Genomic DNA, 18,995 nt, shown 5'->3' on the forward strand with positions numbered 1-18,995 from the left:
TGTCCCATTACAGCAGTATTTCTTTAAGTCCCTTTCCAACAAGGAATCTGGCAGATGAGCTATTTGATTAGCATTATAACACAAGGATTTATTAACTTGAAGGCCAAATGAAGTCAGCAGAACACCAGATCAGTGGGTGTCCTACTCAGATTTTCTTAACACTAACCATTGTACTTCACTTACAACCACACACACACAGACTGCAAGATGCCTTGCGAGTAAGAGATACGAACCCTGGAGAGTTAGCAGCCAGAGGACTGCAAGGGAAAGACTTCAGAGTCCCTGGAAGTCTACCAGCTGTGACAACCAGGACTTTGATTTACAACTGCAACACACCCATAAGAACCAACAGGTTCAGTGGAACACATGAGTGACCAGCACCAGACAGGATCAGCAAAGTGCAGATGTCTCTGAGTGTGAAATGTTTCACAGCTGGTATTTCACAGCTTTCTCCCATTGCAGGAAGGATGGAGATGCCTGGGATCAGCCCTGACACAGTCCTTCTTTTCCCAACCCCTTCGGCATACCCAGTTATAGCAGTCTCCCATGGTGCTTCCTTGGTGCTCCCGCAGGAGGACATAACTCGTTTAAAGAGTTTGGATTTGTCCCACTAGACTGCACAGGAAAATTAAACTGCAATCTTCCTCTGGAGTTCCCTTTTTTAATCTTTTTCTACAAAAAAAGTATAAAAATATTCCGGGAGAAATACAATGCAAAGAACAAAACATTCACATGTATGTCTCAACATCACAGCAAAATAATATAATAAATATAATAAAAAATAATAAAATAATAAGTTATGAAAGATAGCTCACATTTACAGTTGTGCGCAGTGCCACTTAGTTTCACTGTGGGGCTGCAGTAGTGTCACACTGCAGTCTTTTTCACTGTTTTGGAGTGAGCTATTGCTGACCGCAGTGACAGTCCACAGTAGTCAGCTGATGTAGAAAAGGTCTTTTACAATCACGTCACCATTCCTGACCCTGTTGTCATCCCTCTACGAAATTTCTGCTATCGATATACCAGGCTGAATAACCTTTGGAAAAAGCCCTTTAGGCTACAATTTCCCAACATCTTAGTAGTTTTCACTGGCATGTGGTAATGCATATATTTCCAGAACTTCTTGTTTGGAGCAGCAGAAATGGAAGTCTTCCAGGTAATGACTGGTAAAATCCGAAGAGCTTTCTTCACTACTGAAGGCAAAGTCTCTGGCTCTTGGAAAGCCTGGAACTTTATTAATACCAGCTTGATCCTTTTGTCTTCCAATGCACAGTTCACTGCTGCCTGCAGTTCGAAGATGCTTGGTCCACTGACGTAGGCTGGGCTCAAAATAATTATTGCTCGTCTGCTTTGTTTAATAGCTGTAACAACTTCATCTGTGTATGCTAGAGAAGAAATGGCGATTGTTACTGCATTCTATGATGGACTTTTTATCGTATCAGTTCCTTTATGAACAGCTAAAACCCAGAAATAAGGAAAGCCAAAAATAGGGATGCTGAGCAATCACATAACCCCTAGAAATGTGCTTGCTATCAGAGGATACTGCTGCTGTTCTTATGCAGCCTGGAGACCACAACTTGCTGGTCAGGAGGTGGAGGGCACAGCTGAGACCTCAACACACTTTGTTGATACTCAGACAGGGTCTAAGAGACATTTGGACTTGTCTTTGTCTCTCTCAGGGACAGGTGCTGAGAGCTTTCTCACTACTGCAGGTAGCACTCACTAAAGTTGCTCAGAAAGGAACTACTGAAATATTTGGCGTCTTCTTTTCAGGGAATGGACTCTGTTTGCAAAGAAATTCTTGGACAAGAAGCTTTGTCTCAGCGACCACACTCAAACATACGTATGCCTCAGGTGCAGGGGCCAGATACAAAGATCAAAACACAATGAGATTTGAGCAGACACTCCAGTAACAAAATACACCATTTGCTGATCTGGTGCATAAGGTTTTTTGGAAAATGAAAAACAATTTCATAAAGAATTGAAGATTTTCTACCATCCACAGGGACCTTACCTCCTCCTGGAAGAATATCTCTTTCAAGAATGCATAACTTGTATCCATATTTATTTTCCAGCATGTCTGGAAGAAGCTCCAGGGCAAATTTTTCCTCACTAATTAAAGTAGAGTCACCTTCAGAAGAGTCTAGTTTTGCATAGGACACAAACGCATCAAACTCTTTGCCATCTAAAATAAATAAATAAATAAATAAATAAATAAATAAATAACACTGTATACATTAACGAGTCTGTCTGAAGCATTCAGCTTCTTCCCTAATGTTCAGTTTCCATTTATATCTATTTAAGCAATCACAACACAAACCTAAAATTATCACCTGTTCATGAAGTACAGCCATCCAGTTACCCAAAGCCAACCCTTAGTCCTTACTGTCTTGTAAGTTTTGTAGACATAAACATCAAGCATTTTTTTGCATTTCCACAGATATGTGAGAGTTTTCACCAGTGGAAGATCTGGTCACTTCCAGGCAAAATCCATATTGTAGGGAATGATTCCCAATCTTTTCTCTCATTTGCCCAAATGCTTATTCCAAAAATATTAATCAATGCACAACCTACTTTGAAAATATAGTGAATTTTAAAGGAACAATATTCTTAAATATTAGCTGCTTGCAGAAGATGCCCTATTTTCATACACTGTTACATTTGTATTCAGAGAGACTGGTGCAAGTAGCAACGCCTAAGTCTGATCCAAATATCATCTCAGACACTGAGTACTGACCAATTTCTGGACTTTGTTTCAATCTCATTAAAAGAATATGTTTGTGAGGTGCAGATGAAAAATATATAAAGAACTTTTCTCAGGTTTGAAACAGTCTGGTACCAATGACCTGAGTTAGGCCCATTCTGAACTACAAGGCAAAAGCTAATCTCATCTATTTTCTAAATAAAATTTTAACTATACTTGAGGAAAAAGGAAGGAAAACAAAAGGAATTACTGGTGAAAGCAAAGGGTGCAGTGGACTTGGGCCAGTTCCCCATATGTAGTTGCCATTTAAGGGTCCTAAGGTTGACGGGACTGCCAAATTTGATGTGGGAACTATTGGATACTCAAATCTTTTGGAATCACAGGACACCCTCAAGTAGCTCAGATGACATGAGACACGTATGTTCAATCAGCTGAGTTGTATCATATGTCAATACAGTTAATGGAAACCAGAAAGAAATTCCGCTGTTTAGCACAGGGTCCTACTGCAGGGTGCTGCTGCAGGGCGAGCTGAGCAGCTCTCCAGATTTCACCGTGCTGGCTACAGCTTCACCGCGTGGGAACTGAGACACCTACCTCCAGCACAGACACCTAAGTAATGGTGTTGAGCATCACCCCGTGCCTCAGTGTTAACCTCCTGATTTCTATCCCTAGAGGTAGGATGAGGATCACAAACCTGAGCGAGAGCCATCAGGTTCTAGAAGAGCGCATATGGATTCCAAGAAGCAAAGGAAATGCACATGGAAAACTGATGACATGCATGAACTGGGGTTGAACAGCTAGATTCAGAACCAGTGTGTAGCAGCAAGTATGTCAACAAACCCAAATATAGGTGTGCAGGTCAGGTTTAGCGGCCAAGGATGTGATCAGATAACACGTGCTACGTTGCCGCTCCTCCCCTCTGCTCCCGGCCACACGCTTCCACCGCTTCCTTCTACGGGTGCTGAAGCTCTTGGGGTAACAGAGGAAGCTAATTCATTTTGCTAGCTACTCAGTGTCTTTTACTGAGTTATTTTTCTGCCCTGTCGAGCCAATTTAGGCCCACAAAAGTGAATCACCACCGGCAGGCAGGCAGGACTAGTGTGGGAATTGAAGGTGGGGCAGCAGGTCACTACGTTGGTTTAGCTGAACTTCAATTCAGCTACACCCAGAATTGAAGCTCCTTTGAACACAGTTTTTAAATGGCAATAAATTGCACTACAAGCCAGATATTCCTCATTTCACCCACAGAGGTCACTGCAATCCTATTAGACAACGACCATTAATAAATATATCACCGTTTGCCTTTCTAGTATTACTATTACAATAGCAAGTTAAAAACACATACACAGTAAGCACCACTAGGAATTTTTTTCCCCCAGAATTGTACAGAAGGACCATTAGAACCTGAGGAGCTTTTGGCACAAACATTTAAGATGTCCAAAGGGTAGGACATGAAGAATACCTGGGTTAAGCAAAGTGACTGCATACGTGATCTATAAATGTTAGTATCCCAGTTTCTGCATTGTTTCTTTCCCCTTGTGGAAGAAGGAAGATTTTTAAGAGGGGTATCTGCATTGGCTAAGGAGGGTTAGAGAGGCATGAGAAAAAAGGTGACCTTACTGCTGTCTTCAACTACCAAATGGGAGGCTACAGAGATGATGGAGACAGATTCTTGTCTGAGGTGCACAGGGACAGGAGAAGCAGCAACAGACACAAGATGCAACAAGGAAAATTCTCATTACATGTTAGTGAAAAAGTTTGCACTGTGACAGTGATCAAAAACTGGAGCATGTTGTCCGGAGAGGTTGTGGATTCTCTATCCTGACCTAAGTTGGCTCTGCTTTGAGTAGGGTATGGGATCAGATGACTCCCAGGGATCCCTTCCAACCTTGTGGAATTCTGCAATTCTCTGATTCTGTGCTAAGAGGAATGGGAGAGGAGAAATGATGGAAGGGAAGAAAAGGCAAAATTAAGTCACAACTGCTGCTTTGCTGCTCTATGAGCAAGCCCTTTCAGACCTCAGGTGACTTGATATGCATCCACACGAAGTGAGAAGGACATAATCCTGCAGGTGAGAACACATTTTATGGCCAATCACCTTAGGCAGAAAACTCTCTGGGTAGGCACAGTTGTTCTGCATACACCATGCCCCGACGCTGCAAATGCTGCTTTGTGAGGTACATGAGAGTCAGGGAGTGGGACAGAGCCTGGAACTCTTCAACTTCATTGAAGTCTTCAACTTCAATGCACAAATCTTGGCAGGTCTGTCTCTGTCCTACTGACATATGGAGTGAGCTCTAAGGGGACTTTCCAAAGGTTCTCAAATCAATTTGGTACCAAACAGAGGGGAAATTTTGAGTGATTTCCCAAATTGCTTTTGCCAGCTGCCTTAGGGCTCACAAAAATACTTTCCAAAAGGGCAGTTAATTGTCTCATTGCTATGTATTTATAGATATCTAGACACAGTTATTTCACACTCACATATAATCTATATATACACATGCAAACACAAAAGCAGACTCAGACACCTATATCTCAAGCTGCATCAATATTCAAGAATTTTTAGAAACATTTCCTTGGGCACATACTATCAGATTTCTTTCAACCCATGTGAGAAAATTATATGTTAACTTCATTGAAGTAGGCACAGTCATTTCTGATACATTTTTACACTGCCTACTATGTTGGAGGCTCATTTTAGCTGAGATGATGGGGCAATGCTACTATGGAGATTTGAAATATCAGAAGCTGATCACTCTGGTGTACATGTCAGGATGGTCAACATAATTTTTAGCAAGGAAATATGAGTGTTTCCAAAACCTACACTTCTCAGTTGGTGCCCTATATCATCTTATTTCTCTCCTTTGTTTATTCTTCTGAGAAATTATTTGGCTTCAAGTGAAAAATATAATAGACTCTGGGGTCCTTCACTTAGTTCTGCAAGGACATTTGATTCTTGTCCACAGGTTCTGTTGAACACTTTGGGACAATGAGGTTAAAATGTTGGAGATGGTCTATTACTCCCTGCAAAGGGACTGCCAAAATTCAACTTCCTACTCTAATCTTCCAAGACTAAATTAGGGATCTTGTAAAAGGCTAACTGTGACATTTCAGTTGGTGTTAGACGTTTCCTCCACACTGCCTGGCTTTTTTTCCATCTGAATCCACTGAGCATCTTGCTAGCTTTAACAGCCTTTGTATCAGCTCAAAGAGAACAGGGTCATTCAGAGAATTTAATTAAATGGTTAATTCACACTGGATTAACCCACATGGCAAAAGGCAGTAGAAAAAATGGAGAAAATCAAAATTATACAATGTTTCTTACCTCCTGTAGTTTCGTTGTGGACCAAATAACTTCGGTATATCAGCACTATTTCAATCCAGTGCTGGTAAATGAAGGCAGTGCACAAAAGGAATGCAAATAGAGTAGAAATGGCACTGCACAGTACATATAAAAGAAACACTGTAGAAAGAAAAGGGTCTATCATAACTCAGGCTTTCCAAAATAATGTTGACATTTAGATGAAAAACTCAGTCCAGAAATGGGGGCAAACCATCTCACAATCCTCATTCTTGCCCTGCTGGCAAACTTTAGGGAAGTCAGGAATTCATTTAGCTGCAAACCTTAACACAGAGTTTCAGTCTACCGTCAGGGACCTTTTTTGAATGGTATCATCTCCTTTATGGTATGAAAAGCCAATCTGTGATGGAAGGAACAGAGAAAACGGCCTGTGGTACCCTCAGCAGGGCTGAAAGTAGTCATCGCTTGAGATGGAAAAGTCACATCAGAACAGAGAGCTGCACAGTGCCCTGCGGGAGACTTCCTGTGCCACTGCGGTGATGAATCTCCACTGTGAGCTATGGTTCGACACTTTAATTTCCACACTGATTCTGGTTTTGGCCTTTGCTTGAAAGGCTGCCACATTATGCCAAGTTATGGTAACTTCTCAGAAACATGCATGTTAAGGACTGGGGAAACAAACAGAAATGTCCTATGAAAATCAAGGAATGCTATTGCTTTCAGCAGCAGCTCTGCTTCAGTTTAGTAGATTGCCTATTAATGTTCAGAGGTGCTACTGTCCCCTTCTTCCTCCCAGTTACTCTCTAGCTTCCACTTAGCCCACCTGCCTGCAGTAAGTCCCCAGATACCCCCGTCCTTCTCAGTAGTCCTCAGAATAATGTGCTTTTCTAGACATCTGACAAATCAAACTTTTCCCATCCAGCTTCAAGAAACTTCTGCAGCTGGCTAAAAAGCCCATGTCAACAGGGAATGAATTTGTAGCAATGAGTAAATCAAAGGGCAAATAACCATCCATCAATAGTTTTACCTCTCTGCTTTCTTTTCAGCTGGATCACAGCAGTGGCGTTCCCCACCGAATTCTCAGCAAAACACGTGAAGTTGCTTCTGAGGTCCCTTTCGGTAACCTCTTTCAGTTTCGCAACATGAAGAAGTGTGTGCCCCTTTAAACCTTTTGAATAAATGCTAAAGAGAAAAAAAAAAAAAGTATTTGCATGGTACCTTTGCTGTTCATTCACAGGATCCCCAAATGTCTTAAATACAAAGAAAGAGGAGCTTGTAACTTCGTAACATTCAGCTTGAACGGTTAACAGCAATGCAATATTCTGGTTTGGAACTTCCATTTGGTTTTTACATTGTAAGAAAATACTAACATCAAAGGTCTACAGACTGAAATGTTTATTCTTAATTCATCAACTCATCAAAATACTTAAGCACTTGCCCAGTTTTAAATATATAGCCCCCTTTGACTTCTATAAGATTATTTGTGTTTTTCTAAGATGTAAGAAATTCCCCTGGAGGAAATGCAGGGAAATGAAACTTCAAAAAGGAGCCCTAATTGAGGACTAGCTGGGCAAAACAACTGAGCAGCACAGCCTCCTGCACAGGGGTAAAAAGCCCAAGGACAGGATAGGCAAACAGAGTAAGACAGACAGAAAGGACAGGAGTATAGGAAATGAAGAGGTAAGAAGAGGAATCCCTTTGGGGCTGAGCGAGGGTTGTGGGGAACAGATCTGTGTCTGCAACCACTCGAGAAAACCCAGGGTTTCTGAGTCTTAGCATTTCTTTTTGAAAGCCACAAGTACAGGTGTCTCTGGGTGGTCCTGAAGGCACCTCACATCATGCCACTGCAAAATCATAGTCTACCGTGGCCCTACCTCTTGCTGACTCAAGATACACAGGCATGAGCATGGGCAAGGATTCAACCCGTACTGAAAGTCTGTTGGGAATGATTTATTCATTTGGGGTTTTAAAAAATAAACAGAAATTGTATGCACGCAAAAAGCTAAAAACTTTGTAAGAACATTAAAAGGTAAACATTGAAAAGTTAGGAAAATCCAATTTCCAATCTACCTCATGAGTGAGTGTGTGTGTATGTGTGTGTGTGTGTGTGTGTGTGTGATATCATCATTTGTTATTTTTTTCCCATATGACTCCTGTTAAGAACTTGATTTAGCAGGGACAGGAGGGCATTTGCTTCCCCCAATGTACAAAAAAGTTTTCCCATAAAGATGACTCAGGGCTGGCTAGTGAAAGACACGCTTGCTTCTGTCGCCTCCACTATGTTTCTTGCCTGGGCTGGACATTGCATAAGTGAACGAGACAGGGAAGTACAGGAAGGAAAGGGAAGCACAGTGACTATTTGGGTTGTCCCCAAGTCACAGGAAACCTTTCCCCCACACATTGCTTCTCTGCAGGGTCTGGTTAATTCTTGCCAGGGAAGACCACTGAAATTTGGTGCTGCAAGTCCTCAGACTGACTCAATAAACACACACCAATGTCTGAGGCACCAAACTCCTTTCAATGTCCACGGTACTGTTTTACTGATCTGTGGTTTTTCCCCACTTGGAGACAGTTTCCCAAGACAGATTGTGTGAGTTGCTAGCAAGGCACAACAGAGGGAACACTTGAAAACAGCGGATGCAGGCACAGGCAGCCAGGCACCATTCATGTTGAAGCTGTCCATGAGCTAAAGCTTTAGTTAAGATCACACAAAAAGTTTGAGTCCTTGACTTTATGGCCATCAATATGTGCTTCTGTACATGAAGCGCACATGCCTGTCACATGCTCATGGACATAACACACTGATATGTTGAAGAACAGACCCTTCTGAGTTTCCTTCAGTAAAATGTATTCAGTAAAGCTGTTGTAGAAGGTTTTTTAGAGTTGCTGACTGTAGTAGTAATCATACTACTGGGGGTTTTCTTACCTTGTTTCCTGATTCAATTTCTCATTTATATTTTCTTTGTTGTTTCTTTTCCATGTTACCCTCATCAGAGAAACTCTTTCAAACCCGAACTGTACACGGCATTCCAATTCAAGTGGCTTTCCTGGAAAAAATTAGCACAGAAAAACTATGCAGGATATTTTTCTCTTAAATAGCCTGGGATCTGTATAATGCATGATGCTTTCTTTAATATCCACAAAGATATTTACCAAGAAAAAACCTACTTTTTATCCAAAATTCTTATAGTCCTGGAGACCAAAGCTGTTTTGCTTTATCAAGACTTACAATCATCTATCAACACCTCATTTAAACATTTTCTTTTACTTTCAGATGAGGAATCAAAACTTACCAAGCTCTGCTTCAAGGATCACCACACCATTGGGATACAAGAAGTTTGGTGGATGGATAGTGTTTTTTTCTGCAATTAACAAGAATAGTGTTAATAACTCTAATGCTACCATCAGTGCAGAAGAGCAGAGAAAATATCTTATAGTATTTTCTTTTTCAAAAGTTAGGTGGAATTTAGACACCTAAGTCCAAGAGGATGATTTACGGTTGTTGAGGTGTCTGAGAGTGCATAGGTAGGGGAGTTTTGACCACAAAACTTACGTAGCTACATAGAAACCTCCTATCTCAGTTACTCTGAGGCATCGCCATTTTACATGAGTTGAGGAGCTCAGCGTCTACCCTACACTTAGGGTTATTTGGGATTCAGAAATTAGGGCCCCCCTTGCAAAACCCCCTGAAGGATGTAATCCTCATACCAGTTCCCCACCAAGCCCCATTCCATGTCCAGTAAGCACATGTACAGAACACACACACTCACAAGCACAGGTACTTGCATTAAAATAACCATGTATTTTTTCAAAGCAAAGGCTGCCAAATGGCACAGATAATGACACCCACAGTTTGTACAATCTACTAAGCGATTACCCAGGCTCTGGAAAAACAGCCCGAAGGGGCTAAAACCCACAGCTCTGATATTCTAGGAAAGTCCCATACTGCAGGAAATGGTGCCACACAACACTTTTTTTTTTTTTTTTTTTAAATGAAGCCACAGCAGAGAAATGTATGCAAGATTCAGGGGGAGTATATGTGTATATGGCACCTTTCAAGTGTTTTTCTGACTGTGCTCTGAAGTGAGGAAAAAGAACTGAGAAGCACAGTGCATTAGCTCAGGTGCAGCCAGATCAGAATAAAAGCAGAGCTAGCCCATGCCTGCTTGGAAAATATTGTGGGAATGTAGCCAGAGAGAGGAGTGAAAGAGCATCTGACATTGTAATCCAGCACACAGAGGTCTCAAAAGTTGGTGAGATGTGGTTTCTAGGACCCGTCCTGATGGAATGTATATATTTTTCCCATGACTCCTTAGTACCAAATGCATCAAACATCTGCAAAAAAGGGACCAGCTATTTCAGAGGAGTGCTGTCCTCACTAGGCCATAGAACCAGGTTGCCTCACCTGACACCTTGCTTTCACTCCCTAAATCTTGTTCTCCCTCAACAGAGTGGCCCACTTTCCACCAGGATGCTGAGAATAGGTCCTGTGCTGTTGTCACACAGAAAGAGCTGTACTGGGTCCATCCAGCTCAGGACATAGAATACATGTAGCTATGCTTTCCTCTGGGACCTGTGATTGACTGGAGTGACTGGAGTGTCTGATGAGAGTGTCTTACAGCACTCAACCACAGGTATCTGGAGAAAAGCATAACCACATCTCTCTTTTAGCAAACTAAACAGTCTCCCCTGTTCCTGATCCTGAGTTGCTAGCATGCTCCCTTGCAAAGTGTTGACATGGTCCAAGAACATTCTGCCAGGCAATATCTCTTCTGGGCTTCGCCTCAAGGACAGCAGAGGACAGTAAATATTATGGAAAAAAGTCACCATGATTTGAAGGAGAATATATGTTCATGCCATATGACTGTGCCATAGAGTTCTGGCCAGTTTTATTTAGTAATCCATACAAAGCCTAAAAGAACAGGTCATGCAGGCAGTGATGCCTTCCCCCAAAACGGCACATGCAACAACAAACGGATTGTTTGCTAGTTAGATTTCTCACAGGTCTCCTGTCTCCTCTGCTGTTAAAAAGTTATGTGGAAGATGGGCAGTGATCCCACCAATATCACCTTCTTCATCATTGTCAAGTGAAAAAAATGAAGTTCTCATTCATGCTACAAGGAACAATTTTTTATCTAACTCCTATTTTCACATAAGCCTCTACTTCAGGGACAGAGATAGAATTGAGATACATTGGTTTTGTCCACATTCATTGCAGGATTAGCACTCCTTCCTCCTAGTATGTGAATATCTTCCTAACAGTCCCCGTACAGTACATGGAGAACATTGGCACCAGTTGGACTTTCATGAATTCTATTCCCAGATCAAGAGATCTAAATCCTTTTGTAGATTTGATCCCCACTGCTAGGAACTACAATAAATCCAAGGCAGAATTAGATCTTGAAAATGATGGCATTGTATGCTACATGTTATTACTGAACACTGAAGGTTCTAGTCAATGTCCCAAGATGTCCTCAGAATACTTGAAAGGGGATTTTAATGACCGAGTAGCTAATTCAGTTTATGGGTTTTTCAGAACAAGAGCCTGAACAAAAGACATAAATAAGGTAGGAAAGAATAGAGAAAACATACTTTACTTCAGGTATTTTATTCTGAGTTATTACATTACTCACCAACGACTTCTACTGTTACTGCTGTTCTCATTGTCCACTTGGTAGTGTTGTCATACAGAGTGTAATCACACACATATACTCCAGCATCTCTGTCATAGGTTGGATTCAAGTAGATTTCATTAGGCTTAAGCTTTAGACTTTGTCTGCTTTTCCTGTGTTTTATCTGATGACCATCCTAATGAAAAGAAAAGAGTATCAAGGAATTAAAAGTCCTCTTTTTGTTGTGGTTGTTATTAAATTATATTTGAAGATGTTTGGATAGGATTACCATGGCAGTAGGGCTAAGCCAAACTCTTTCCACTGAAGTCCAAAAAAGAGATTTATTAGGAGTCTGAGGAAATTTGTCAGTTATATTAAAATTACTTCAATTTCTTAGCTGAAGAGAAAGCATTTCTAGGCTTCTATTTCATGGAATAATATTTTGGTTGTGGCAAATTTCTTCAAAACTCTTACATACAGACTTGATATATAGAAATTCAAGATTCTACTTTTGGGTTGAATTTCTCAGGCTGCATTATCTGCCAAAGAAGAGTTCAAGAACCTACGGCACATGAGCATTAACTAGGCCTAAAGCTGTACCTCCGCTGAGCTTTTTTGAATGCTCAGGACTGTGACTCTTACCTTGTACCATTTTACATCTGTCTTTTTTACATGGCTGTAGCATTTTGTCCCAGGACAGGTTATTGAATTCCCATTGGCAGCAAGAAGATATAGCGTATTTGTGTCATAACCTGAACATTTTGCCACCTTCTTTGTTTGAACCTCCAAAACAATTTTGAGACATGGGATTTTTTCCCTGAGTGATGCAGAAAAAAAAGTTAAAACATTTAATACACAAAACAAAACAATTACTTCTTGTATAGAAATAGAAGCCTTTTGCTCCATTACATACCGTATCATGCAGATGTACACTCCAGAAGCATTGTCCCTTACTGGTTTAAACCAAAGTGCATCACCTTGGAGAGCAGGATTAGAGCTTCCCTTGATAGCCTTCAGTGGCTCTTTACCTTTCTGGTGCCAGAACCATTCCACCTGATGTTGTTTTAGGAGTGAGTTGTTATAAATGTGGGTAACATCTCTGTCTGGTAAAGCACATTGTAAAACAAACTCCTCATCACTAATTGCACGATACCATATTTGAGGTTCGACATGGGAACATCCTGAAAAGCAGGACAATAAGATATCAGTACCACCTGAAAGAACACACAGTCATCATGTTTAAAAAAAATAATTAGGAATACTACAAAAATACAATTTTACCTTTCTTTGTGTTAAATAATTTTTTATGTGACCAGATGCTGGGCTAACAGAGAATTGATTTCCTTAAACATGGAATTTGCCAGTGTTCTCAAAAATTTATTCAAAGGTTTCCAAAAGTTTACTAGGCCTTTTTCAAAAGCCCAATGTTAAAATAGCTTAAGATTTTTAGTGAACTGAAGATTTTCACATGGGTGCTAACCTGTTGAACCTCAGTTCTGTAGAAAAGCAGATGCAGCAATTCTAGCTCTCCTCATATTAACAGAGAAGGGACTGACCTAATCCTGAAGAAGCAGAGCCTGCTCACCACACTCTCTATTTAGGGTAAGAATGACAAACATTATGGTCTCACTGCTTTCAGATCTTTCCCCTCTTATGTATCAGGTTACTGTCACTAAAATTAAATTTTTGGATTCTGAAAGCTGTGGTCACCCATCCTAACCTCGAATTCTCTAAAGGCTGACCGACCTTGCTGCGTAACCCCTCCTGCCAGTCAGGATGTGGTAACCCTTGAAAGTATGGCAGGATTTCACTTCAGCAGATGGGAGGGCATGATATCTTCGGTTCCTCGCCTGCCCATCTGCAAGACTCTTCACAGTTTCAGTTTCTCTCTGCAAACACAATTGGACAAGCTCCTCCAGATAGATTGTGTGGGTGGAAAACTTTGATGTAGTGGTCTCACCCTGCCTTTCTCTTCCTTCTCCCCTGCGACAGGCTCAGACCAGCTGCTGGAGACTTCAAGGAGTCACAGAAGCAATTCATTTGCTCCATTCGGTTCTCAGAAATTCTCCTTTACATCTGCCCTTTTCTTTTCATTAGCAAACTGAATTTTGAATCATATTTAGGGTAAACTGTATTACCAATACTTTAAAAGCTTGCAGAAAGGCTAGAAACAGCTCTTTGCCTGACACAAGCATGAGCAGGTAGAGAAAAAACTCATGAAGACATGGAAAAATGCAGATCCACTTTCCTCAGCTGTCAGAAAGCACCACAAACACCAAACCTCATCAAAGCAGACTCTTACCTGGCAAGTAAATCTCTCTAACTTCTGCCCCGCTGACAAACAATGCTAGGATCCAGCACAAAGTGAGCATGATTTTCTTTATCAATTTTGGTTGATATTCTGAGACATTTTCTTTAAGAATCATCTTGATTTCTGTAAAAGAGGAAAGCAGATTTGTTTTATAAATAATATTGCAATAAGATAGATAGCTAATTGCGTATTTTATTATGTAGCTCTCTAAAACTTAGCAGGCAGTATTTTGTAGATATTGTTCTTTTTAAAAATGGGGTTTGCAGCACTGTTCCTGCTCATGCTATTTAACACAAATGCTCATGCTATTTAACACAAATAACACAAAATAACACATATTCAAGAATATGCAACAATCTCTTTAAATACATCTTGCGCAGAGTTGCTTACAGATAGATTTCCAAGTTACACCTACAGCAATGCAGAACTCCACATCTGGAGTGGAAATGCAGGTCCTTCAGCAGCTGTTGCTGTTAGAAGAGGAACCTGTCCTCTAAGATGAGAGATAAGATACCAAATAACAGAATCAGCCTTTAGCTAATGACAACTATCAGCAACAGACTGAGAAAGGCATAACTGGCACCAAAATCCATGGAGATCTGTTGCATCCTGAAGGCCAACAGGCCCAGAGTGTGTAAACGGGGTTCCTTTGGGATTAAACCAAATCTGAAGACGTGCTGCAGCTGCAAATGGCGTTGAGTCCAAAGGGATTGGAGTAGAACTATACAGAAGTAAAGACCTCAAAGCATGTACTGGGTGGGCACCAGGTCTTTGGTTCTAACTCTTTCACCCAAAAGACATGCTCCTATTGGGCTTTATTACCAGCTAAAATGGCCATACCCCAAGATGTATGTTAGGGTCAGCAGAGCAACCTAAAAAACCCCTTCTTCTCCTCCATGCCTTACCTGTGTGTGCAGCATCAGGCCTCACGTCTGCACCACGGTGCTGTGCTGCACTGCTTGAATGACCCTAGCAGAGACCTGCTGAACAGGGTGACATCCACGCCACCATAAGGTGCCAGCTCCGTGGTGTGCCATCTGTGAGCTGAGACTGGGAACACCCGCGGGATTTGGGACCAGGTCCGCAAAGCGCTCAGCTGCACCCAGACCCCTATACTACAGCATCCTGTCCAAGGTGAAACCCCAAACCCTACTGTATGAAGTGTTTTGCCTCTGCTACTAAGAGGTTTGGTCTGTGTCCCACAGCCTTCTCAGCCACGGGGCTAGAGGGAAGGCAGGCTTCAAGCACACCTATTCAACAGCCATGGCTTAATTAGGGTATTTAGTGAGAACATACCCAACGCCTGTGAGTGAAATGTCTGGAGTGCCCGATTCAGGATCTCGGCGAGTAAAGGCTGTGTGCTTTGCTGATGATCACATTGTGCAACGGAGACCTCAAGGAGCTTTTTTCTTTGCTCGTTTGGCCACAGAGTGACTCTGCATTTGCACAGCTGCCAGAGAGGCACTGAGTCAGCCCAAGGGAAAAAAGAAAAGGTCGGGCAAAGGCTAGTCCCTTGTCTGTTGGCATCTCATGCAAATCAGACACAACTCATACAGGCGGGAGGCAAGAGAGCAGCCAGTGCACGCTGAGCTAGCAAGAGAGGTGAAGAGAACTCCCACTCTGCACTTTTTTGGGCAGCTATTCTGTGTAGAGAGGAGCACTTTAGTCACCATTCTCTTCAGCATGTCTCTATTCCTTGCAAGTGAACGGAATGATCTATTTTTACACTCAGAGGTCACATGGAGTAGGTTAACTCATTTGTGTTAACCCATCCTGGTGCTTTATTACAGACTGGCTGCTGCCAACTGTCACTGCCCCATACATCTTTTAAAATCATCCTGAAACTCCAAGCCAATATGTATGTCTGACTAAAGAGACAGTTTCCTACCAGCACTGGGCAAAAGCCCTCCTAAACTTTAAGACAACTGTCTTATCCACTGCAAAAGCACCAATGGATCCTGACTCTTGACTCTGGCTTTATGACAGTCGTAAAGACCTCTCTCAAGGCACGCATTAGGGCTGCACCTCTGTTAAAACTGTATAAAACAAAGGATGATGTTTTGAGTTATGCCACCCAACAGCCCATGTGGAGAAGGTATACTGGTGCCAGTAGCAAGCAGGACCCAAGGGCTTTGTGCGTGATTCAGTGCTGCAGTCCCTTGAGCTGATGTCACGGGCCACTGTTGTCAAAAGGGGAAGGTCTCGTCTGCTTCTCCGTCCTCCCCGCTTCCTTCTCCCTCGATCCCAAGCAAATGGTATTTGCCCTCTCCTGTGGCAGCGCTGGTCCTTTCTGGTGACTCATTCAACCTGTTAAGCCATCAGAAGCTACCTGAGGAGTGCCTGAGCTGGCACAAGACAAGCAGTGGAAGCATTTACTTCCCAGCTGCCCGTTTGTCTTGTAATTGGGGACAGGCAGGCTACGTGTAGCGAAACCACATCAAGTGACCATTCACGAAGCATTTAGTAACACCAGTGATGTATAATCTCACTGCTCTTCAGTTGCTGCTATGCTAACAACGCCCTCTTCAAGCTCAAAATGTCACCACAAATGGGGAAGAGGTGTGAAAGGCTTAGGTAATCAATGTTATAGCTTTGGTTAGCAATCTATAATTTTCTGTTGTCTTTTGCTAGCTATGGAAAAATAAACCACTGTCAAATTTTTTGCTAACTGATAACATTTTTATTAGAGAATCCTGGAAACTTTGCATTTTTATAGTGCTTTAAAAGTACGGTAGCGTGTGAAATTAAGAAGTGTCATGTTGCAAGTGTGCTTGACAGGAAGAGAGAAATTCATAGTAGAGGCGGACAGCAATTACCAAAAGAGGGGGATACCTGAAACAGGATAATCTTAAACTGACCTTTCAGGTATATTTGCACTGCAGGTGGACTCAGGGTGATTCAGTGACTCAATATAATCAGTCACTCTTTTTATCTTGGTCAGTATCTGCCAGAAAAAGAAAGCACTCTACTCTGGGCAACGTATTATCAAGAGTCTCTTCGCCTTCTCCTGCCATGTATACACCCGTATTATCATATCCTTAGTCTAGGGATTTAGGATGCCATTTAATTGGAAAGTAACTTATATACAAAGGAAACTAATGTGGTCTTAACATACTTTTCTGTGGTAAAAAAATGTAAGAGAGAATAATAAGAACAGTATTATTTTGCCTATGTTTCAACTCCTAAACGACTCTCACAAGAAAACCATAAATCTCTATTTCATAGCATTTTGTGTGTATTTACATAAAATATAAGCAAAAAAATCAAAATCAATTTCTTGAGAGCTGCACCAAGTTTCATGACATCTCTGAAGAGTAGTAAAGAGTGGCATGCTACAATCTTACAATCTACCATTCCGGTTCTGATGAAAATCACTTCAGTGTCAGAGCTATCAATTCCTGTGTCTTGTATTGGACTTACATCAATGAAAAGGCAAACATAATCCGATTCTAGAAGTAAGATTAGTAATAATCACACAGGAGAAGAAAAAAGCCTCACCATACCTATAAAGAAAAAAAAAATCTAATGAAGCTACTTACTAAGACACTGCTGTTTTGTCTGACCAAGCAATTAAAAACAATTTACTTTAAAATGCACAGTCAAAGACAATAAAAACAACTCACCTGTCAAGCAGATGGGGTAGGGAGCGCTAAAACCTGTAGCTAAAAGCTATAATTAAAAAAAAAAATTATCTGAAAATCTTACCTGCACATCCTACACTACATGATAAGAATTGTGGTTAGTTCTAGCTGTGCACTGTGTTCAGTCTGTTTCCTTTACAGGAATTTCCTCTACCTCACTGTCATCATCCCTTCCTTTCTCAGTTTAGTTGCATTAGGTTCAAAATTTCCGGGTTATTTTCTTGTAAAAAGAACAGGGGAAAAAACTTTGCCCCTAGTAAAAGATCAAAGTCTTTTGAGTTCTAAAATCTTTCATTTGCATTGTGTGCAAAAATGCGTTGGGCTTTTTAGATTGCTTCAAAAGGAGGAAGAGTAAAAGTTAATTTCTTTTTTGCCCAAATGCTGCTACTAGGTGGTTCAAAAAAGTGATATCTGAAATCTACAAAAGAACCACACTTCTGCCCAATACCAAATAGTAATCACTGTAAGAGCTGAGTTCTCCTTACCCTTAGTCTCCTCAGCTACCTTCCACACACATTGCAAGTGGGCACTATTAGGGGGCTGTGACACACTATTCCTTTCTATCCGTGTCCTCCCAGTTAAGCCTTGTTAGTTACCCAAACGCAGCTTTGGCAGAAAGAGATAAGAGAAGCCCCGATGAATCTGAGCTCTCTGTGACTTGCCCCTTGGACACACTAGGCAGGCAGAGCACTTCAGCATATACAGTCCTCCACGGTCCAGCCCCTCTTCCAGGCCTCCTGTACAGACACAAAACCCATAAAAGACAGGCTGCACAGTGACTCAGACTACCTAAAAGCATCTGAGGGCACCTTGTCATCTGTTCAGACCCAAGTTCTCCCTATTTCAATAGAGGTTATGTAAATATACAGGACCATCAGTTTGCACCAGACTTATTCCAGGAGCAGTACGACTTGTTTCTTCTTTTCTTGTGTGAAGTTCACTCTCTTTACTGCAGATCGGGTCAATTACTCTATTTCCACAACAAGAAGCTAAAAAAGGCTTTTTGCTGTATAACAGGGGATTTCAATGTTACTTCAGTTTATATACACATTCTTTTATGCAATGACCAGTTTTAATGCTTGATTCTGTTGGGTTCTGAGCATTTGGAGATACAAGGTTTGTATTCTCAGCTTCTACCATGTATTTAGCTCTCTGCTCTTTCCAGAACAGAGCCCACTGACAATCAAGCTTGGTGACTGTCTCCTAAAATATTTTCAGTGTTTTGGCCCAATACAAAATATATATTTGGTTTATAAGTTAGAAAAGGCTCCGATGTACCTCTTTACATTTCAGTATAAAGAGTTAAGCTTTTTGAAGGTGCCCTTTGTGACTAGAAAAAAAAAGCATTTTACCTTCCTCTTCCCTTGAAGGAATTATGGAGTGCAACACAGGTAACATCAAGCCCATGCTGCTTTCTAGCTGTTGC

The 18,995-nt window shown here is 41.4% G+C and overlaps 1 protein-coding gene across 1 annotated transcript; it reads right to left on the reverse strand.

The window, feature by feature from the left end:
* Nucleotides 1-518: 518 nt before the first annotated feature.
* Nucleotides 519-17,728, reverse strand: IL18RAP (interleukin 18 receptor accessory protein). Its single transcript, XM_075057331.1, has 11 exons — nt 17,349-17,728; nt 13,920-14,051; nt 12,531-12,798; nt 12,260-12,434; nt 11,639-11,813; nt 9,299-9,367; nt 8,932-9,052; nt 7,033-7,187; nt 6,030-6,167; nt 2,015-2,185; nt 519-1,385 (listed from the first exon to the last, which is right to left on the reverse strand). Exons 2-11 carry the CDS (start codon nt 14,041-14,043, stop codon nt 1,012-1,014), a joined length of 1,770 nt encoding a protein of 589 aa, XP_074913432.1. The 5' UTR covers nt 14,044-14,051; nt 17,349-17,728; the 3' UTR covers nt 519-1,011.
* Nucleotides 17,729-18,995: the final 1,267 nt, after the last annotated feature.

The sequence above is a fragment of the Buteo buteo genome, chromosome 25 (assembly GCF_964188355.1).
Source record: "Buteo buteo chromosome 25, bButBut1.hap1.1, whole genome shotgun sequence".
NCBI classification, from domain to species: Eukaryota; Metazoa; Chordata; class Aves; order Accipitriformes; family Accipitridae; genus Buteo; species Buteo buteo.

What these genes read in the sequence shown, in the direction of transcription:
- IL18RAP (XM_075057331.1), bottom strand. Translation starts at nt 14,043, where the DNA reads ATGATTCTTAAAGAAAATGTCTCAGAATATCAACCAAAATTGATAAAG. An exon ending in GTGTACATCTGCATGATACG is followed by an intron (nt 12,435 to 12,530) that starts GTATGTAATGGA and finishes TGCATCACTCAG; the next exon opens with GGAAAAAATCCCATGTCTCA. An exon ending in GCTGAAAAGAAAGCAGAGAG is followed by an intron (nt 6,168 to 7,032) that starts GTAAAACTATTG and finishes TTCTTTCTACAG; the next exon opens with TGTTTCTTTTATATGTACTG.